Consider the following 23,354-nt stretch of genomic DNA (forward strand, 5'->3'; position numbering starts at 1 on the left):
CGTGATACACAGGTGCTGATCAAGATTACCTGTGCTCTTCGTTAGATGTAGGGATGTCGGAAGCCTAGCCACAATCGCCTTCGTAAAGCAATACCTTGCCACAAACCTTGCCAAAGGGCAAGGGTAACCAGAATTACCATTTATTGCGATGCACGTAGAAGCAAACCAACCCATTCCCATGGAACTGACAATGCACAAAGTTCAACACATGATGTTGGTCTAATAAAAGTAGGCAACAGAACTTAAAATTCTTAACGAAACCACGTCAAGCTATATCATGTTGGTATTAGGCACATGCATGAAACATATGGAGTGGGTAACTTTGAAATGAAACTCTGCATTAGGTTGCCAAGTGCCCCACATGGCACAAAACAAACATGCTTAGAGGAGTTGTACTCCCAGCTTGCACTCCTTCATGACTCAACTGCCTAGGGGTCAAACTTCAAATCCGAAGCCCACTCATCCAAATCTGCATCAAACTCTCTTTAGCATGACAGGTCAGACATAGGAGTTCCTCTGAGAGTCTTTCAAAGTTCTAATTACTGAGCACTTCTCAAGGCCTCTGGAAGGCCAAGAAGACTTGATGAGGGAAAGAGGTGCAACACTCACTGCCTCTGCCAGCGCCCAGTGACCGGGTTGTAGAACCCTTTGGGAAGAGGCGGCTCTCCCCGCATGCGCCGCTGGTGGTTGCGTCCATCGTAGTGTTGCTTCGCCTGGATCTCCGAGGTGAACGCCACATCACAAAGCTTGCAGAATTTCTCCAATGTTTCAGGTACAGGCCGCTTGCCACCATCCTGCAGCCAGACAAGCGTGGCATTAAATCACAGTACCCTTGTCCACACAGCCCTCAACAACGGTGTATTACAAACGCAAGAGCCATGCACGCAGCTATTGTCCTGGAGAGTAACCATGAAGCAGCACAGAAGCAACACATTAGCTTTCACAATGTGTAGAAGACCGCCCCAAAGCAGCTTACGGCTAGGAGGGACGCCGCAGTGAAGGGCTCAGGATAATTTTGACCATCTAGGGTACTTTAACGTGCACCGACATCACACAGTACACAGGCGTCTAGCATTTCACCTCCGTAAAAATCCAACTGCCATGGTCAGGATCAAACCAGTATCTTTAGAGTTACTGGCCGAGCATCATAACCACTAAGCCACTGTGGCAGCCTACTTTCCTCGAAAACAATCGCAAGAAATCCACGAACTCAATGCTGTCTCGGTCGGTCGTTCTTATATCAGAGTTTACAAAACCTGTGGGGTCTCCAATGCAGCCCTAAAGCATTTTATCCTCCAATGAAACCTTGCTACTCATTTTGACCAAATAATGGAACTCAAATTATATGCGCTTATTCAAGTGTTATCTCTTGCTCCCTGACCATTCAATCGAAAGGTAGAAAGAAGGTAGGAAGATGGAATTCTCAACAACGCAGAACAAAATAAGCTAGTGCTGAAGGAGCACCAGCCCTCTAACCAATGCCAAAAGGACTTGTCGAAACACTGGCTGGCAAACTGAAGCTCCCCCTCAACCCTTGATCATTTTGTTTTGAGTCAGTCAATCGCAAATCACTGGCAGCTCCAAGCACTCACCCCGGTTGCTGTCTTGCTGGCATCGCCCCCAGATGCAGCGGCAGCATTGAGCCGCAGCTGCCCAATGCGGCCTTGGCCGTGCTGGTACTGCTTCACCTTCTTGGCATGGCTCTTGCCAACATAGTGCGCCGTTGCCTGCAGACTGCCATTAAGCTTGGCATCGCACAGCTTGCAATACAGTGCCTGGATCATGTCCACTGGAATGCCGTCCCGCTTGGCCGCTTCAATTGCAGCAGCCAGGCCATTGCTGCCTGCACTGCTGTTGCTGATAGTGCTGATGCTGTTTGTGTTGGTGGCTGCTGCTGAGGTGACTGTGCTCTGGGCAGAAGCGGCTGCAGTGGACAAGGAGGACGTTGTGGTACCGTTTGTTGTCGCAGCAGGCTGGGAAGTGTCGGTGCTGGCTGCGAGTGAAACAAAGCAATGAGACTCCAAAGCAGAAAAAAGAAAAGTATGAATGGCTGCAGCAGACAGTTAAGTTCCAGCTGGAGAAACACACACAAACACTGCCCTGCTATGCCCCTTTGGGCCCCAGCTGTCCACCACGGCGTGTTTCTACTACAGCGGCTACTTTTTGACACCATGCCCGAATCCTTTCTCACCAGAGCTTTTGAGTGTCTTTGATACAACCAGACTGTGAGCTTTGCGGCTGTCTGCATCAATTCGGCAAATCCAATCTGGAAAACCTGCAGACCTTAAAGGGCTACAAAAAAAAAGGGTGTTCAAGCTTGGCTTTAAAATGCCTGCGCTATGTAAAATACAGGCCACCAAGCGTTCATGCCACGTATGTGACCTCAAAAGCGAGAGGTAAATTTAACCCTTTCACTGCCAGGTTTTTTTACTCACATCTGCACACACCCTGCCGGGTTTTTTTTTGCATGTTAGTTTCCTGGAAATTTTTTTGCTAGTAACGCACTAAAATGCTCTGCAGGACATGTAGATATGTTTATTCAGGATAATCTTATAGATATTAGTTGTAATGAATCAAATCTTCCAGCACCAATCTGGCCTCTAGGATTTCCTCCTCTTACGCGGATTTTTCGGTGGCAGGGGGACTTATCGCTGTCATCACTCGACAAGGCACTTAGGTGGGCTCCTTCCTCGTTCTCATTATAACTGGACTCTGAATTCACAAGCAGTTTTGAATTTCTTCGTCCGTCAAAGCGCGGACGAGTGTGGCACATAGCCTCATGGCTGCTGTGCGCAAACCAAAACGAAGTGACTCGGATGTGGAAACATGCACGCCATCTGATGTTTAAAATTTACCCTACAAGATCTATGAATTTACGGAGTCTCTCCATAGATAGCGCTACATGTTTGCATAGTTTTTTTACACGAGTATTACCTGGAGCGGCAGGGGGTGAGTTAAAAAGCCAAAACGAGTTAACTCGGGAGACGCAGGGGGTGTGCATATGTGGTAGCCCGAGTTATCTCGGGAGTGGCAGATTAAGGGTTAAATACATTTTTAAAAGTTCCCGCTTTTGCACCTCGCAGCGACGCGCGGTACCGGGCTTTTGCGTGAAACCTGGCATGCAACGTCACTTCTTGCAAGTGACATCAGCAGCCGGGGGTTATCATTGGCTCACCGTGCCAAATTCTTTCAAACGTCACCAGCTACCACGGCGGCAGCTGCCAGAGGTAGGGCCGGCGGAGGAGCGCTAAGGTTTTGGCATGCGAAAACTGACAACAGGTGAGGAAAAGGCGCGAAGATGCAGAATACATAATTCATCTTCCACAAAACGCATTAAAAAAATTCTTGGTGTTGGATATTCGTGAAGCAGCATCCTTTTAACATGCCAGACATATCTCAACTTTATTGAGAGCCCCTTTCTGAGGCCCTTTAACGCTCGGGAGAGAAAAAAGTAAATAGTAAAAAATTATTTGTAGAAGAATACCCGCTGCAGCACTTCCATACGCTGTGGCGCTCCAGTGTTCAAGAGCACTTCCCACCTGTCAAGACATGGCTACCGAGACCGAAAAAATCACCCACTCGCCCCACAGGATGCCTGACCTCCAGCCCAACCGTGTTATGAATCACACTAGGGAGTGTTCTCTCAGATGTTCAACTGCATTTTATATTAAAATCTTATTCATCAGTAAAGCACTGCATCATCTGCCATGTGTTCTTTTTCCTTGCTGTTCGTGCACGGGTTACCCAACACAATGAGGCCAACATCAATTTGTTCTCAATGTCCATTCCAGGTATAGCTGACACATTGCATGACGTCCAATACCCATCTGTCTGAATCAAGCACTAACTCCATTCCAAGAGGAAGCACTGAATGCTAGGACACACGACCAAGCTTCAGCTGTCATAAGCCCATGCACGCCGCGCTCTATGCTCTACTTGCCTTGCGCTTGATCCGCACCATTTGCAGAAGGGTTCTTTGCAGCTGCATCAGTGCTAGCACTGAGGTTGCTATTGACAGTGATGGTGTTGTTGCCAGCACTGGGGTGGCCATTCTTGGCCTTGCCTCCTGCAACTGGGTACGGGCTGAACTTGGGCGGCCGGAAAAGTGGCCGTGAACGCATGGCACCGGGGCCCCGCAGGAATTGTGGTGGAGGTGGTGGTGGTGGCCCGAACACTCGCATGGGGGGCGGCCTCATGGGCATGCAGTCCCTACCGGGGCCAAACACTCCGGGAGGCGGTCCGCCCCCAGGTGGGAAACGCGGGGGTCCCGGTGGGAACTGGCTGTAAGGCCCTGGAGGTGGTGGCATTACTCCTCGGAACATCGGGCGCGGAGGCCGCGGGGGTCGCGGGAAGGCTGGGCAGTAGGAACAGGCATTGGGTGAGACTGGCAGCTAAGCAGTAGTTACTAATATGGTCGAATCTAAAAGCTTCCTAGACCACACAAAACACCAGAGGTGTATGCTTACAGAGCAACAGTTGGTGATGCCACCACCAGGCTGCATAAATAAAATATAAAATCCACTAAAACAACCACATGACACTGTTGCAATGGCTCCAAATGAAGTAGGTGCCTGTACACAGGAGTGCCAGCATTTATGCATGCAGTCATTGTGAAACAAGTACTCTTTTCAGAGAAAAAAACTCCATGTGTTAATTTTACTGCTGAAGCCTAAGGCTGCTGCAAGGTATTAACAGCATGCCTTGAGGCCATGCCTGGGGTCCAATATTGCAGTTTTGAAAGGGGCAGAGACACCAGTTTTGTTGTTTGTTCTTTCTTTGGAGTGATGTGCATGACATTACCAAAATCAATCCCTCACATGAAATTTGCTAACAGGTATTAAACAGTCTATATAATTACTTTTCCCATGTCGTTTCAGGACTCGAATGGCGATTGTTAATGTCACAAGTAAGTTTGCGATTGTGTGAGGAATAGAAAAACTGCAATACACTGACTGCTTTATTGATTTAATCAGTTCCAACTTTTACACAGTCTGCCCTAGACACCAAAATGATAGCAAGTGACAAAAGCCCACTACAATACAGTTTTTGTGCGGCTTACATGATCTCAAAGATACTTACGAAGCTACAGGTATTTTTCAGCTGCTGAAACATACACTAGAGTGAAGAAATTCAATTACGATTTACTTACTATCCAAAGGCTAATTCCACATGATGATCGATGTTTACTGACGTCTTACTCTATTGCTTTTAACACTAACATTTTAACACTGACACTAACTCTACTACTGCCAACACTAACATGTTGTCAAACCTGGCTCTCTCCAATATGTTGCATGTACTTGACAATCTCATATATATGCCCTGCCTGCCATAACCACGGACGGGGTTGGAAGTATCTGTAAATACCGTATTTTCCGGTGTATAAGACGCGGTTTTTTTTTTCAAAAATCTTGCTGGTGCGTCCTATACAAGGGTGCGTCTTATATGCGAATTTTTCGTTTTTTTTTTTTGCGAGTTCAGAAATTACTCAGGTTCATGTTCAAGCTTTTTCCACCGAAAAAATATTACTACCAATAACGCGGTTGTAACATGGTTAATACTTCAATACGGGGACCGCCGTGCGCAACTTTTTTAGGTGAACTTTATCATGAAACGGCGGGGTTGACCACTTCCGGGATCTTAAACACGCGGCCGTTTCGGTGGCCCCAAGCAAAGGTAATGTGAAATGACAAAAGATAGCGACAGTCGCGCTTCTCGCCATTGTCAAGACAAGCCAAGAGAAGCCGATGTTTTTTTTTAGTCACCCTTTGCAAGTACGTAGTGCGAAGAGAATGCTTGAGACGCGTTGCCTTTTCGATAGCGCATCCGAAGATGAAGACTTTGAAGGTTTTATGTAAAAATAAATTGTTATGGACATAGAGTTCTTTCGCTTTTTTTTCTTTTGTGCTAAAACGTGGGCTGGTATGGCGTGAGTGTTGCATTTTTCTATCACTTAGCGTTGCTTAATAAGAACTTCTCACACGTACGGTGCATTTTGCGATGGTCGCATAAGCATGTTTAATTAAGCCTTACTAGCCTAACTGGGTAAATGGGGGTGCGTCTTATATACCAATTTTTTCAATGACACCCTGCATATATGGCGGGTGCGTCTTATACAAGGGTGCGTCTTGTACACCGGAAAATACGGTAAATAAAAAATTTTGACGTGTCTACCTCTTTAACAGTAACCAATTTATATTTTCAAGTACTCGCTGTATGAATATGCAGTGAATGCTTCTTTTGATATACTATAGTGGGATGAAACTTTTAAAAGAACCAGCACTTGCCAACCACAGCCCATGGCCCCCACGGTATTGTATTACTCATCTAGCCAATCACACCAGTAAATGAAATCAGCCTTTTAACATTTTAACTGCACTGAACAAGTCAGAGGTATCAAAATTATTGTGCTTATAATTTGTGTTGTGTTGGGTTTAAAGGCACATAAGCATCTAAGGCTATCAGTAGTGTAGAGGCCTTAAAAAAGTCAGTCCATACTAACTAGTGATGAAAAAAAAAAATTTTTTTAATTTATTTATTTATTTATTTATTTATTTACAATACTGCTGGTCTTATTGCAAGACCATAGCAGGGGCAATTAGTACAGTGCAAAAAACAAATATAAACATATTATTCAAAGGCAGCAAACATGGCATAAAAGCAAAGGTAGGGAAAAGTGAATTGGCCATAGCAAAAGGATATACAGAACAGATCTTCGACAATGGTAGGCACAATTTCAAAATGCACTCAAAATCGCATACATGACAAGTTAGAAGGGGTTGTCTTCTTGCCTAGATTTGCAGTCACGGTTGCTGCATCGCCACTGTGCATTACGACAAATGCTCTATCTGCGACACGAATGATGATAAGGATTGAGTGCAGGTGATGTTACGATCCAAGCGATTCCATTCACTAATGGAGAGAGGGAAAAAGGAATGCTTAAACGTGTCATTATGGCACACATACTCGGTTAGTGTGTTCGTATGTTTGTGCCGTGAAGGTGGCGATTGTGAGTACGTCACGTATTTTTTCACATCTATCCTGTACTGCTCGTGTAATAATTGAAACAAAAATTTTAAGCGCGCTTGTTTTGCTCTTGCGGATAATGTTTGGAGACCGGATGAAGCTGCAAGCAATGTTGGGGAATCTGTGCGCTTGTATTTATTGTGAATTATTCGTAGGGCTTTGCGTTGTATAGCCTCAAGTTTTGTGATGTTAGTTATTGATTGGGGGAACCAGACTGTGTTCGCGTATTCTAAGACTGGCCTTACAAGGGTTTTGTAGGCCAGGAGTTTAGAAGATACTGGTGCGGACCGCAAGCGTCTCCTGATAAAGAGAAGTTTCCGTAAAGCAGTAGACGTGATGTTAGCAATGTGAGAGTCCCACCTCAGGTCAGAAGACAGCGTAATACCTAGATATTTATGGTGTTTAGTTTTCGCTAATGGAACGCCGTTTACAGAGTAAGAAAAGCAAAACGGGAATTTTTTTCTTGTTACTGTCATACAAACGGATTTTTTAGTGTTTATTGTCATTTGCCACGTGTTACACCATTCTGTTATTTTTTTTAGAGAACTGTTTAACGACAGATGGTCTTCGCGGTTGTTAATAGTTTTGTAAAGAATGCAGTCATCTGCGAAGAGCTTAATGTTACAATCAATGTCATTAGTTATGTCATTGATGAAGAGCAGAAATAACAATGGACCAAGGACTGATCCCTGAGGAACGCCCGACGTTACTGGAACTGTTTTGGATGAAACATACTCAAAAACCACAAACTGAGACCGATTTGACAAAAAATCTTCTAACCAAGATAGTAAGTCGCCTTCCCCGATAACAGTTTTTAGTTTTTCTAGCAACTTATTGTGTGATACAGAGTCGAATGCCTTTGAAAAATCGAGCAATATTATGTCTGTCTGGCTACAGTTATTAATATTAAGTGCTAGATCGTGTACAACCTCTGTTAGTTGAGTAACTGTTGATAACCCGCGTCGGAATCCATGCTGATGGGGTGTCAATATACTATTGCGCTCCAGGAATGAGGTTATGTGCTTCGAAATTATGTGTTCCAAAATTTTACATGATGTACTTGTAAGAGAGATTGGCCTATAGTTTGAGGGTGAGGTAGTGTCCCCTGATTTATGAATAGGTATGATCTTTGCCATTTTCCAGTCTCTGGGCAGCCTTGATGATGAAATAGACTTGCGAAAGATAATACCAAGGTACTTGCTACACCATTCGGCATATCTTTTTAAAAACTCATTTGGAATATCATCCGGACCTGTTGATTTTTTTGGATCTAGGTTCAGCAGAAGATTGAAAATCCCGTCATCGGTAATTCTGAGAGGTTCAATATTTAGCAGGGGCAAATTGCAGGAGTCGGGGATGATGCCGTTATCTTTAGTAAAGACTGAAAAAAAGAAATCGTTGTACATATTAGCAGTATTGGCCTTATCTTCTACAGAGAGACCGGACTGCACCGTTTTACGGCCACGAAAATGGCTCCAAAACCTGTGTGGATTATTTCTCAAAAAACTTGGGAAAGTTACGTTGAAGTAGTAGTCTTTCGCTTGTTTCGTGACCTGTTTGAGCTTTTCAACGGCACTGCTTAATTTAGATTTCCTCGCATGACTACCACCTTTGGTCTTGATAGCTCTGCGTAACCTCTTTACATGACGCTGCGCGTGAATGACGTCTCTAGTGATCCAAGGGTTATTTTTAGCGATGCGTTTGATCTTGAGCGGGACAAAGTTAGTCATACAGTACTGTACAGCGCGTTTAAAGATAAGCCACGTAGCGTCTATGTTTGTAGATCTATCTGATGCGCTCTCGGCAAAGCTGTCGAATTCATGGGCGAGATAAGTTAGGATAGCTGCGTCGTCTGCCTTTGCAAAGTTTTTTATGGTGGTGGTTGGACAGTGGCATGTCATGGTGCATTGTAGCGGTAATTCACAAACTGGGATTTTATGGTCTGAGATGCCTTCGATGACGTGGGTTGCAACACGATGGACGGGGAAATGTTCACTAATTAAAATCAAATCAAGAACGTTTTTTGTTGAGCCTTGTACGCGTGTAGGATCGAGAACTATTTGATGGAGGTTAAAGTTTATCATCAAATTAATTACAGCGTCGGAGATAATTGAAGTGTGATGCATGGTAGTCCAGTCGACATCTGGTAGGTTAAAATCGCCCATTAGAATGATTCGCGAGTTACAACAGTATTGCTGGAGGAAATCTTGAATTACCGATATGCATTCGTGTCCAGAAGAAGGGCTTCTGTAGAAGCTGCCAATTATAATGTTGGTGTTGTTGCAAATAACTTTGCAGAAAACAGCTTCAGCGCCGGTTACTTCAGGAAGCATGACAAATGGGATGCGCTTTTGTATCATAAGTGCCACGCCACCACCGCGGGAGGCGCGATCCTTTCTGACAAGTTCGTAGTTCGGTGGAACAATTTCATCGTCGCTGACATCTTGGGAGAGCCAGGTTTCAGTAATCGCAACTATATCTGGTTCGTGCTCAAGCAGAACAGTCTCTAGGGATTCGACCTTATTTATAACGCTTCTCGCATTGATGTTGATAACCGTCAATTCTTGGCTCAGAGTAAATGGCTCAAATGGCTCAGAGTACAAGCTTTAAAGAGGGTTGGACAACCTCCGAAACCATCCTTGGCTGGGCATGGATCTCGAGGCGCCCAACAAATTAAAGACCTCAGTCTTTTTCTCAGGAATGAAAAGGTGGCTGAGGTGTGGTTAAAAAAAGTGTTGTAATAAACTGACTATGATTCACCAAATCTATAGTTTGTTTTCATTAAAATATCTGCTGTTTCTAAAAACTTAAAAACACACAAGACAAGTACAAAAATGCATTGTTACCCAAAAGTAACATTGGGTGTAAAGAGTGCTTAGCTTCTTCTTTTGGTGACAAGAAACGCTTTAAAGAGGCCTTCAAGCAAATTTCAAACATAATAAATAAACTCGCTCAATAGCTAGATTTTACTGCTAAGAACATCTAGGCCAAACAATGCATTCTGCATGCAGCAGAGAGCCCACAATCACGCTCCAAGCTGGCAAGCCCTGCTCGGCGACTTTTTCAAATGCGCATCCACCTCCGTGTCAGGCATCTGCGTGTGTTGGTTAAGAAATGGCTACTGGTTAGACACTTTCCGAGTCATGCAGCTACCGTGGCCGTAGCCAATCAGCTGCCTCGTGCTAGCGTGTCATCTTTGCCACCCCCCACCCGGGGAATTTTCACGGCTGTCGGTAGCCCAGCGGAGCAGCGTTAACCTTTGATCATGCATCAACTTACAAGGAAGGGGAGAGGTGAGAAAGCCTTGAAGACACTGAAATTACAATACTGACTACAGGGAACTTAATTTCAAAAAAACGCATCCAAAACAAAAATCCTTGCTGGAAGATATTCATGAAGTGGCCTCCTTTAACACCCCAGGCATAGCACAGCTTCATTCAATAGTGTTTCAGAGGCCCTTTCACAACAGTTACAGGGGAATTTTGTGTGGCCGTCACGAATGCAGGCAGAGCTTCCCTACAGACCTGAGTTGTATCCGACTAAAAGTACAGTAATTAAGAAAACAAACTGTCCAAGAAGACTGACAAAAGATGTTTACTTACACTACAAAAGTTCTGTGAATGCGACGCATGTTTTAGGCTCATTTGTGATCGCTCTGAATCACCACTGTTGTTTTTCTATCAAAATGCGCTGAAATGTCGCTTTCATTGCTGCACTCAATATCATCACTGTCAAACTGAATTATTTTTTCACAAGAACTGGGCTAGCTCCCTGCTGTAGCTATAATCTTGTAAGCCAGGGAACAGCCAACAAAAAATGTCAATAAATGCAAAATAAAACCACTTTGAGAAAGTGAAACCACTGCTACTATATGCTGGAAAAGTATCAAACATTCATAGCAGCCCACCTCAGAACAGGTATAAAAAGCTGTTTAAAGACAGGGCTGTTGTTTCAGTGGCTTTGGTAATGTGTTTCTGCCTCCCGCAGGCTGGATGGTGGTGTTGGTGGGTGTATGGGGTGGTTTAACGTCCCAAAGCGACTAAGGCTATGAGAGACGCCGTAGTGGAGGGCTCCGGAAATTTCGACCACCTGGGGATCTTTAACGTGCACTGACATCGCACAGTACACGGGCCTCTAGAATTTCTCCTCCAAAGAAATTCAACCGCCGCGGCCGGGATCGAACCCGCGTCTTTCGGGACAGCAGCCGAGCACCATAACCACTGAGCCACTGCGGCGGCTCCCTCCCGCAGGCATCGAACTAACGCCTTTGGAAGGTAATAGGTTGATTTGTTTGTGGGTTGTTCACACAGTAAAGTTTAATTCACGGCAAATTCCAACGATGAAAGTTAAGTGAACTGAAAAGCCTTCACTGAGTGTTTCCCTTCCCCATTTACTAAACAACACAGGGTTATGATATCCGGCTTGTGCCGCAACAGGTAGCAGCCCTATGCTAAATTAAATAATTTCAAAGCCTGTCAATTACAAAATGAAGAACCAAGCTACAATGGGCCCCAAACTTCTCAAAATGTGTGGTAAGCAGTACTCGCAAACAAGTCACCTCACTGCAATGAGGTGTTCAATGAATGCACAACATGCTAATAAGCAGCAATATAAGCTACCCAAACATCACTGGCCGCTGCATTGGCTCAGTGGTTATGGCGCTCGGCTGCTGACCCGAAAGACGAGGGTTTGATCTCGGCCACGGCAGTCAAATTTCGGTGGAGGCACAATTCTAGAGCCGGGCAGCGGGCCATCTCCGTATCCCCCCGGGCGCCGCCGACTTGATCCTTATCTTAAGATGTTTTAAGCGGCATAGCTCTTAAGCAGACAGAGGAAACGCTGGGGTCAAAGGGCTGCCGCCCCAAAAGGTAAAAGCAGCAATGGCAGCGAGGGGTGCCGGAAGGGGATCCGTTCCGCGGACAGTGCGTACGAGTCGCGTACTCCGGCTATTGTCGGGGTTAAGTTCAATGACCCTTCGACCGCGGCGTCGAACAGTGCGAAAGAAAGCTTGAGGGACACTTGAGGGGGAAGCTTGTGTGGGAGGCAGCTGAGTGCAATTACGAATGGTCGTGAGGCTGATGGAAGTGGTCATTCGGGTAACGAGTTGTGATTACTCTGCCTCTGGCCAGAGGGCTCAGATGCACCCTGTAGTGTTTGGAGCCACAGCTGATGGAAGTGGTGCTTGCGTGCTTTTGTGGTATTGTCAAAGTGTTTCACTGTGTGTGGAAAAAAGCGCTGTCGGCTTCTTCAAAGGCATGCGGCCCTCGCGAGCAAACAAGCTCGTGGGTACCGGCGTGTCTCTGATTGGTTGTAAGAAGCCCATCTCTCATTGGTCACTAAGTTGGTCCTCAGAATGCTCGGGAAACTTATTTAAGGAGGCGTTTTGGCGCCAAAGAGGAGACTTGGGCAGGGACTCTTGGTGGAGAGTCGGAATCGCGAGACGGACAGGGTCTAGCTTTGCGCTGGCCACGTTCCGGAGGACGAGGAGCCGCTACGCGTAGCGCGAGTTCAGTCGGCCAGGCAGGACAGGGTTTCGTAGGGGCGAGCTCTGGCCTGGCGCTCCCGATCGTCCTGAATGCTAGCGACCACCCTGGTCGATGTGTATAAGTGTAAATAGTTGTAAATAAACCCAGCTTGTACATATCTGCAAAGAAGTTCGTCTACATCTCATCTCCCTCCTGCAACGTGTCGCGCCCAAACGGACCCCCATCTCCACCATCACAAAAGAGGAAGACCTGAACCCGAGTTCAACTGGCGCAGTCGACAGGATTGGGCAGCGGCTTTCTGCATAGGGTGAGCGACTTCAACTGCACTGTACAGAAGATTTTAAGCTGGACCAACATCTACGAAGAGGCTCCAGGATCTGCACCTTCAAGCGAACGAGGCTGGAGGTTCAAGTCAGCGAGCTGCTGTGAGAGCCGGGGCTCAACTCAACTCATCCGCATCAAGGAGCCCGCTGTCGTCACTCAGGGCGACGAGATTACCGTGGCAGAGGAAAGCAACCTGCGAGGTAGGAGACCTTTCTGCTTCCTCCGAATTCACCATGTCGGTGTAGGGGTTTCGTGCTATAAATGATAGCACGGAAAATCGAGATGGCTGCCGTGCGGTATGATCGGGAGATCATGATGCGACGTTTGGAGATTGAGAAGTTGAAGCTTCTAATTGAGCAAGAAAAAACAAAGCTTGCACAGATCCAATCAGATAAGGCAGAGGACCAGGCATGCGGCGATTTGCGTACCAAAGGTGAGCGTTCTGAAACCTGTGTCGCCTCAGGGACCGAAATAGCGGTTAGGCAGCAGGGCCCAATCGAGTGTGCCGTGCCAGAAGAGATGGCTGAGGGCATAGGGGCGTTGTTCACGCCTGTGAAGCTCTGCCTGTCAGAGCAAACTGAGATAGAGCAGACCCAGAAGGCACATGAGTGCATTGTGTGTCAACAGGTGTTCAGCACTGGGCCAGAACAGGTTGACGCAAACTCTGGGGCAGCTGTAATGCTCGACGAAGAGGTAGAGCAGGCGCGAATAGAGGCAACACTCTTTGCAGGCGAAGGTCAGCTGGCTGCCAAAGATGAATCGGTTAGCCAGCCGGAGCTGACACTTTGCGCAGTGACAGCAGATATAGCTGATGGTGTAGCGAAGTTGGTAACACTTGAGACGCACTCGCTGTTAGAGCAGACAGAAAGAGAGCGGCTACATGATGAAAATGAGAGAGCTGATTTTGAAGAACATTTCAAAATTCGAGACGAACCTAAAACGCCGGTAGAGCTTGAGGCCAGTCCGATAGCTGCAGAAGTTTTGGCAGCAGATTGTGAGTTAACAACGAGCGACGAGGCTGCATTTGATGCCAAGGAAGGAAGGAACGCGCGTTTGATCACTGCAATGGTTTTCGAAGCTGATAAGGAACTGCAGGATTGGGATAATGCATCTGTCCCTGTGGGTATCAGCGTGAAGGAGAGACAGTGTGTTTCATTGCCAGAAGTGCGCAAGCAAGCTGATGGAGTCAATTGTGAGAAAAGAAGGCTCGAAGGAACGATTTTCTTTGAAGCGTACATCGGTGGGCAGTTGTACGAAGAGCTAGCGCTACTTGAATCTCGATGCAAAACTGCATGTGAAGTAGTCGATGAGAGGCCTGAACGAAATGTAAAATTGAAAGAAGTGGAGAATGCAGACGCGAGGCCAGCAGCAATCTTCGTAGCCCGCGGGGAGCCAGTCAGCTCTACTAACCGAATAGCGGCGGCAGCCTTTGCAACTGGCGCTGTGGCGTATAATCCGGAATTTTGGTCCAATCTTCTGGACAAAGCTCTAGAGAAACATTTGTTGTTTCGAGATGTAGGTGGCTAGAATTTATTTATGCTGTTTTGGGCACCGATCTGACATGGTGAATTCCGGAATGTGCAGATTGGTTTCCAGCCTTGTGTGTGCGGGTTGAAATATCCGCTGTGTGCGCGCACGTGTGCGCGTGTTTGTGGACTGACTGGACAGCCGACGTACGTGTGCGTGCGTCCGTGCGTGCGTGTGTACTTTTGTTTTTGGACACCGTGGCTGAACTTTAATCTCCCATGAGTACGCCTGATTTGTTTTTCTGTGTGTGTTATTTTGCTGTGGGTTTGCCACTTTTATTCACTGTTTACCCTCGAGGCGTCAGCTGATGGCAGTGCATGGAATTTGTTGTGCGTACAGCAAGTGTACCCACAACAATCTTGGTTGGGAGGAGTTGAGTTTGCGGGCCGCCGGGCAGCGGGCCATCTCCGTATCCCCCCGGGCGCCGCCGACTTGATCCTTATCTTAAGATGTTTTAAGCGGCATAGCTCTTAAGCAGACAGAGGAAACGCTGGGGTCAAAGGGCTGCCGCCCCAAAAGGTAAAAGCAGCAATGGCAGCGAGGGGTGCCGGAAGGGGATCCGTTCCGCGGACAGTGCGTACGAGTCGCGTACTCCGGCTATTGTCGGGGTTAAGTTCAATGACCCTTCGACCGCGGCGTCGAACAGTGCGAAAGAAAGCTTGAGGGACACTTGAGGGGGAAGCTTGTGTGGGAGGCAGCTGAGTGCAATTACGAATGGTCGTGAGGCTGATGGAAGTGGTCATTCGGGTAACGAGTTGTGATTACTCTGCCTCTGGCCAGAGGGCTCAGATGCACCCTGTAGTGTTTGGAGCCACAGCTGATGGAAGTGGTGCTTGCGTGCTTTTGTGGTATTGTCAAAGTGTTTCACTGTGTGTGGAAAAAAGCGCTGTCGGCTTCTTCAAAGGCATGCGGCCCTCGCGAGCAAACAAGCTCGTGGGTACCGGCGTGTCTCTGATTGGTTGTAAGAAGCCCATCTCTCATTGGTCACTAAGTTGGTCCTCAGAATGCTCGGGAAACTTATTTAAGGAGGCGTTTTGGCGCCAAAGAGGAGACTTGGGCAGGGACTCTTGGTGGAGAGTCGGAATCGCGAGACGGACAGGGTCTAGCTTTGCGCTGGCCACGTTCCGGAGGACGAGGAGCCGCTACGCGTAGCGCGAGTTCAGTCGGCCAGGCAGGACAGGGTTTCGTAGGGGCGAGCTCTGGCCTGGCGCTCCCGATCGTCCTGAATGCTAGCGACCACCCTGGTCGATGTGTATAAGTGTAAATAGTTGTAAATAAACCCAGCTTGTACATATCTGCAAAGAAGTTCGTCTACATCTCATCTCCCTCCTGCAACGTGTCGCGCCCAAACGGACCCCCATCTCCACCATCACAAAAGAGGAAGACCTGAACCCGAGTTCAACTCCGTGTACTGTGAGACATCAATGCACGTTAAAGAACCCCAGGTGGTCGAAATTTCTGGAGCCCTTCACTATGGCTTCCCTCATAGCCCGAGACACTTCGGGACGTTAAACCCCTATAAACCAAACGAAACATCACTAGTACTGCCTGCTTGCCACTAGGTGATAAGCCAAATGTATTCTGAACCAAAATTAAGCAAGAAGGGCTCACTCTAACGTACATATTTTAATTTGTCAGTTATACCTAGATGCACACATACGATGAATTTTTTTAAAGACGCTACTGGCAACTAAGTACAAGCACAAAGCTATCACTAGGCATGTACAACCAAGTAAGCATTTTTCTAATACAGCCTGTCATCGCGGAAGTCACCAATAGAAAGCCATAAAGTTGGGATTAGTTGCAGGAGAAATGTAGAAGATTCGACTTACACCCCATTTGAGCTGTAAACGGAAGCAGCACATGCAATGCAGAAATTGGAATGGCCCTCACTCCAACCTACACCCAGCACACACCATGTGAATCGCAAGCAGGAAAGGAAGTAATGCGTTGCCAAAGAACCCCACGAAAGCCACTGGCGCTAATCACACCACCGTGCAGATGCCCCCCTTCGCAGACATTTCTCAGTCAGCAATTCAGCACGGCCATATAAAAAAAACAGCAACATCACCAGGAAGCCACAACGCTAGAATTAGTTGCTGAAGAAACTGCAATAAATTCAACTTACTCCCGGCTTAAGCTGCAAGTGAAAGAAACACTGGCAAGCCTTGTCGCAGCTTGCAACCCAGCAAGCAAGCGGTGCTTTGTCAATACAGTCTTCGGAAACTGCCGCGGGCAGTGAATTGGCAGGCCACGTCTTGCCTCACTGTGAGCGCTGCGCCCACTAACAGAACCGTGGTGACGTGGCCGTGGGTGGTACAGCCTGGCGCAACTCGCCAGTGGGGAGGCTTTACTTGGGGCCACACAAATAGCCCAGATTTTGCTCCTGCCACCAACTCACCCGGTGCATAAGCGAGACGCAATCTGTCAAAGGTGTTATCTCTGCCGCGCTTTGGCTGCAGAGGAGGGGAGGGCAGCTATATATATATCTGGCCCTCTTCATCTCGACGATGCGCATCTGTCGCACCTCAACCTATGCAGAGCTCAAAGAGCGGTACTTCATTTGCGTGTATTTTTTTTTCCCTCGCCGGGCTTCTTTCACTTCCTTGGACACTTTTTGAGGATTACTTGAATGTGAAGTTTTGCAGACGCGCCCCATGTGGTCTTGGATGACACACATCACGATCAAAAATAACCTAGGCGCGAGGTCACAAAGTAACTGCATTTAGGTAAAAATATATATTTTTGTATATGTGTCATATTTTATATATGCGTGAATATGGCCAGCGGCTACAGCATCACAAATATCGTTGCCGGATCCACCTGTTGAGCAAAACAATCGGGACCGGCATAAAAACGATGGCAAATAACCTGGGAAAGTGGACGCAGCGCAGAACGTTTAAAAATGACTGCTTAAATTAAAAAAAAAAAAAAGTGCTGGACCGAGCGCGGCCTCGCGCACCGTGCACAGTTATTTCGAGACAAAATAGCGGCAAGACTTCAAATCAAGACTGTGCACAGCCCCTGACGATGCCGAAAGCTGCACTAATATTTCGCACCTGGGTATCGGCTAACCATGCTGTGTGAAACTAACCACCGTGAGGTTAAACCAAGACACTGCGGATGAATGAAGCTTGACAGCTGAAAATGGCACATCGCAGGACTCGAAATCACTGCTCGCTTACGTGTTGTAGGCGCCTCGCTGAACGGCTCGTAATCACTACGTGTGGCTCAATTGTTTCCACGGCTTCAAAATTAAGCAGTTGGAGCTCGAATCAATCATAGAAGGGTAGAGAAACCGGCAGGCAATTCAGACGAAAATGAGCAAGGACAGCGTTTTACTAGAGACACTAACATTATTTGTATAGTTTAAACAGCCTTCCCTGCGCAAAGCTGTACTTTGAAGCTTCTCGAAAACTGCACAATCGCCCGGCATGAGCACAAAAAAGAACGATTGCTCTTCTGCGTTAGGCTTAGTTGCGTGTGTCCGAGCAACAGCCGGCTACCGTGACATCAGTGAACAGCACATAAGAAATATCTTACCTGGAACTCTCATGACCATGCTGAGATTTACCCTGGCAGAACGCAACAAGGAAATGTGTCAACTTGTACTCATTTTATACACTTATGATCAGCAACACGAGTTCTCAACTTCTCAACTTCGCGCACCCGGCAAAACAGCAAGCTGCAGCGGCGCGGCTCCGTTAAAAAAATAAAATAAAACACTCTCCACCACCGTTTGTAGGCGCTGCGATCGGCACTGCAATATTTTTGTTTCACTACACTCCAGTGGTGCTTTGAATGCATTCAAACATTAGAGTCGTTGTCTGAATACGTTGGACATAGCGCTATTTGCAGTCGTTGTATGAAGGCAAACGTGTACTTCGTTTGAGGGTCTTTAGTAGGCCAAAGTATCTCTTCACCACTGAAGAACTGAAGCTACTGAAGCCGATAGAAGCCGCATAAACTGAGGGAAGGTAGTGCGGTGATTGAGGTTTGTGCTATGCAAGAAATCGGCTGCGCTGCTTATGTAATGACTGCACCGGTACTTCGTGAATGTGTGCGTGAAAGCGGTCAATGAAGCACTAGGAGAAGTTCTCTCTGAAAGCGCTCTGACCGCCCCGCAAGCATTAACTTCGGCAGCACGCGCTCTGGAAACTGTGGAGTTCAAAACTGCGTAATCAACTTTGCCGACGTGCTACTGGCCTGTTTGTTACAGCGGCCGCCCCTCGCAGCAGTCAACAACGGAAAGGTGCCGTTAACTGGAATTAGGATGTCTCGACGAGACTCGACGGACGCCGCAAACAGTCCGCATGTGGCGGACAGCGACGACAACGAATTCGGAGAGTTCGAAAGGGCCGTCGGCGGCGCCGCGGCACACCCAGCACCGTCTCCGTGGGCCGCGTTCCCGGATCTCATCAGAGTCCGCACCAGTCCGGGAGGAACGGCTAGCATGGGAAGCGAAGGTTCTCTCCAGCATGCCGAAGGCCAGGGAGACAACCCTTCAGGCCCGCGCGTGCGGAATCCCAATCCGCCTGACGTTTCGCTCCACGCCCGCGAAGGTGCGCCGAGTGACGACGTCAACCTTCTCAACTTTATCCCCAGCTCCCACCAGCGAGTCGGGGGCGCGCTTCCAGATATGGCTGCTGAATCTGAACTGAGACACACCATGCAAGTGTCTTCGTCTCTTTCGCCTGCGGCGCGCGAGCACATCGCCGAAGTGCGGCCCACCCTGCGCGGCTCGCCCCACGACGCTGGTTCATCATCGCGCCGGGGCGGCGACCAACCGGGTACTTTGGCCAGCATGGCTGCAAACGTCCAGAGAAGCTCTGCACTGTGCCGCAGTGCCCGACCGTCGTGTGGCCGTGACAATTGTCCCGACGCCGTGGACGCGGCCGCTCTGCGGGAGTCCAACTCCGCGCTTACGCGCCGCCTGTCAGCGAGCGAGAGCCGCGTCCGCGACCTTGAAAACCAGCTGCGCGACTTGCGCGAACGCGAAGCGCGTAACGAACGCAACTTTCAACTCATCGTCAACGAGTTGCATGGCATCCGTGAAACCCTGATGACCCTTGAGCATGCTTCAAGGTCTGTCACTGAAAGACTGGAAGCCAGTGTGGAGAGTGGCTTGCCGTCTGCTGCTGTCAAAGAAGCGAGTGCTAAGACGAGCCACGGTGTGCATCATCATGGATCGAGTGTTGAAGACCGGTTGTCCAGCATCGAAGCTTCCTTAGACAGACTGTACTCAAGACTGTCAAATCTTGGTGGGCGCTCAGATGTTGTTCTCGAACCAAATGGCTCCAGCCCTGCTGCCCACCCACTTACCAAGGAAGACATAACGCTAGCTGTACAGGAGGCCCTGCTGAGGCAGTCTTCACAACAGAAGGCTCTCCTTGAAGATGAGCGAAGACGGCTCATGCAGTCATTTGCTGAATCCTTCCAAGTTGCCATCTCCCAGTTCCTGCAATCTCTGAACTCCGATAACTTGGACAGCTAACTGCACGCTGCTGACCCTGTGGTGTTGAAAAACGGCCGAACCTTACATCACGTCCAGATTTTTTATTTTTTTTTTCTGTAAATGAAAGACGAATGGTCTGGTTCTTTGGTTTCAACTGCTTCTGCATGTGTGAAGAGGTGTAGACACATGGAATACGCTTGAACAAAGCAGTGCTTGGCCTGAAAATGTAGCAGGAGGCTGGTTTCCTTTTTATCTGTGACATTTCCTGAGTGGCATGAGCTAGCACTGTGTAGCGGCAATTTCTTGCGCAGTGAAAACAAAGGAAAGGGTACATCCCACACTAGAAAATGCAGCCATTGTTAAAGGCAGCACTGTGTGATTTGTGGGAAGGTAGTTTATTTGCATAAAGAGGCATATGGGGATTGCGCCTAAGTTGTCTTCCCCTTTAATATCAGTTCGCACTTAGGAACTTCTTGATAGGCGATGCAAGTGGAAATTGGAAATGTATGCGTATGTGTCACTTATCCTGTTAGCAGGGCAGCTATTGGCAGACAAGGTATCCGGTTTGCACTATGCTATGAGAAACGCAATGAATAGTTTCTCGTTTCTCGCAACCTTGTGAACAATGCATGTCATTCTCGACCAGAATCTCCAAAGTACACAGTGAAGGCGTAGTGCTGCATTCGGCATCAGTGTGGACATTGGATGTCGCTGTGCCAATGAACAGGACGAACATTAAGTGAGGAGATAATCCTAGTAAGTCTGGCTCAAATATAATGGTGGTTTTAATTCCAGTGAAACATCTGCTGCCAGGTTATGTCTCTTCATTACCGCTGTGGCAATTCACGTTATCCCTCTGAGCATGACTACATTGCACCTAATCTGATTGGAGCAGCACACAACACAGCCTAGCACACAGCAACTACTGGTCATTGGCATGTGTTGTCTAATCTGCTGAAGCAAAACTCAGCTTTGTGTTTCCTGTAATTTGTGCGCAACACAGCACCTGAGCAGCTCTCGTTTGCCAAAGGAGTGAATGAAAGGCCAGGCATCAGAATAGGCTGTGGTGCTTTTTATTGGAGAGCCTGTGCAAGCTTGCTTCTGTTTTGAGCCTGTGTCTCAAGTACAGGATACTTGTCTACAGGAGGAGCTGATTGTCTCAAAGTTCACTGGGACCATAATCCATCCACAAAATTGAAAAAGCAATCTCCCCAGTGGGCGAGATTTGTCCTAACAAAAAGGTCTGCATCATTCTTTGAATGTCTCTTTCTCGCCAGCGGTGTTACACAGTTCTTGTGCATTGCTATGGTACTAGCAGTCTTCTTGCTTTCCTCTTGGCACCAGCCATCACCATACAATATCAGTTAAATCAATCATCTGGCTAGACTCTGGTGCAGGATCTTCAGAAGTATTCATACCATTATCTGACACTTTTTTGCTGGAAATGGTCTTTGTACTGTTTTCTGTCAAAAACTTCTGTTGTGCTGGAGCCTAGACTCTCAAGTCTACATTCATGCTGGCATCAGCACTTATGTAGTCCCCATAGCCAACATCAGGTGGGATCATTAACCTTGTAAAGCCCTTGTCAGAAATTAGGAGTGAACTTAGTGTGCTATTATGCAGAAATTGATAAATCTGATATAGCTTGGCATGGGAAATAAAGTTGTGTTGGTACGTCTTTTTGACTTTCTGGCAGGCTTGAATCTCTCCTGTTTTTCATTTTTTTTCACGTGTTTATGTAAGAACCATTTGTATAATTGGGTTCAACAGTCATTTATTAAGATAAACTTGAAATGCATAAATGCATTAAATTCAATGGCTTAGTTGGGAAATTGTAGCCTGTTTTTAAAAGCAAGAAATTCAGAGGACTTGATTTCAAAACATTGGGTTTCAGCCATGTTAAAGCTGTTGTGGTAGACTATAGCTGTTAAACCTCTTGCTTGTTAGAATGCTGCAGTTAAAATATTCATGGCACCTCTAGTGGATGCCAATGCTGAGGGAAATGAGCATGGGATAAAGCCTGCAGAGCATGCAAGATTTTTGTACCCCACTGCAGTAAAACTGGACTTGTACGTCAGTGCATTCTTTGCTTGTGGTTAGTTCAGTTCATGCACATGATGGCTGAATGCCTGCTCGAGTAGTTAGTGCACAAGACTTTTTAGACCCCTTTGCACGGGTTGTGCAGTTCTCAAAGATAAATTCTGCTTCATTGCCCATAGGGATTTTCCAAAGCAGTTTTCGACATTATGTAATGCCTGTAAATCTTTTTGTATTTGTGTTTTCACTATGAGAATCCTCATAAAAATTGCAATTTTGATGACCCTAGACTTACACAGCTATGGTAATCTATTCATGCTTTGGAGATGTGCCACAAATAAATTTTTTCACAGTTGCCCTGTGTTGCTCTGCTTTTCTTTGCTGTAATGCCGCTTGTTGCATTTCCATGCATACACTGTAGTTCATGCGAACATGAATCGCTGAGTGTGTCAGAACAGTACGTATATACAATTCACTGTGGAAAAACAAGACTGGATTCTGAATAAGTAAATATAGCTGCAAATGACAACACAAAGGTAGGACTGCTACACCAACAACATATATCAACCCTACATCTCAAACATTTATTATGCAAGCCTAAAGAAAGAAGACTGTTAAGGACTAAGCAAACTACTTCACCGTAACCATTCCTTTTGGAATACAGTAAAGCTTTTTTTACAGCACAAATTATTCACCATTAGTGGCACTTGCTCTAAACAACCCTCTCCATGCGACAATTCTTCAGTCTTTGAACAGAACTGTGCATTCTTTCACTACAAATCTTATGAGCTCTTAAACATTTTGCCCGGTGAGAATTACTGAGCCTATATATGGTATCAAGTTTTGTGACACAACAACATGCATTATTGTGTGTGCAATATTTTTACCAGTGGTGGATTTAGGAGGGGGGAACCTCCTCTCGAGCGAAAAATTTCTCATGAGAAAGCCATGAAAAATTTTATTTGTCACGCAGAAAGTACCAGAAATGCATTACAGAAATAGGACTCTCCCTTCTGAGAGCCCTCCCCATAAATTTACCCGTGATCTTTACCCCTTTAGTCACGGTATGTTTCCATTTTCACGCCTCATAACTGGTTGCAGTTGCTGCTGAGATATGCAAGGTGCCACGAATGGCTGAAGCTTATATATTCTGAACCCTTTTGAAACTGTAGAACCATTCCAAGCGAGGCAGGTGAAACTAATGCAGAAAAGTGTTTTTGAGATGAACGCTTCCGCTTTTTATAGCTTGATCTCATATTGCTTCAGTGTGCATTCCTGTATATTTATTTTTTCAGATGCCAACAGCACCCTTATGAGCATTGTTGAATGAAGGGGAAGAAAGAAACATATTAGAACACAGCTATAGATGACATTTAAAGCATAACAGTTTAAAAAGGTTTAAAATAATTTGATTTTTTTCACAGAACGACTTATTGGCAAGAGTAAAAAATTGCCGACGATTATGTTACTTCCTAATGCGAAATTTGAGCGCAGCACAT

At 46.7% G+C, this 23,354-nt stretch overlaps 2 protein-coding genes across 3 annotated transcripts in view; one reads left to right on the top strand and one right to left on the bottom strand.

Annotated features, from left to right (window-relative positions):
- Nucleotides 1-18,160, bottom strand: part of LOC149364645 (uncharacterized) — a 39,416-nt gene extending 21,256 nt beyond the window's left edge. Inside the window, exons 1-4 of one of the 2 annotated variants that reach the window (XM_089574620.1) lie at nt 17,907-18,160; nt 3,937-4,354; nt 1,593-1,989; nt 610-794 (exon numbers count right to left, since the gene is read on the bottom strand). In XM_089574620.1, coding sequence (XP_089430746.1) covers nt 610-794; nt 1,593-1,989; nt 3,937-4,354; nt 17,907-17,925 — 1,019 coding nt within the window. In that variant the 5' untranslated portion in view covers nt 17,926-18,160. Of the gene's footprint in view, nt 1-609; nt 795-1,592; nt 1,994-3,936; nt 4,355-17,906 lie in introns of both variants that reach the window. The other variant, XM_089574619.1, reaches the window with a different exon arrangement.
- Nucleotides 18,114-22,210, top strand: LOC149364646 (uncharacterized). Its single transcript, XM_089574621.1, has one exon. It carries the CDS (start codon nt 18,637-18,639, stop codon nt 19,855-19,857), a length of 1,221 nt encoding a protein of 406 aa, XP_089430747.1. The 5' UTR covers nt 18,114-18,636; the 3' UTR covers nt 19,858-22,210.
- The last annotated feature ends 1,144 nt before the right edge of the window (nt 22,211-23,354 follow it).

The sequence above is a fragment of the Amblyomma mixtum genome, chromosome 2 (genome assembly GCF_055824585.1).
Source record: "Amblyomma mixtum isolate Tamu chromosome 2, ASM5582458v1, whole genome shotgun sequence".
NCBI classification, from domain to species: domain Eukaryota; kingdom Metazoa; phylum Arthropoda; class Arachnida; order Ixodida; family Ixodidae; genus Amblyomma; species Amblyomma mixtum.

Bases quoted from the DNA above. Each gene is read 5' to 3' on its own strand.
- LOC149364646 (XM_089574621.1), top strand. From the start codon at position 18,637: ATGTCTCGACGAGACTCGACGGACGCCGCAAACAGTCCGCATGTGGCG.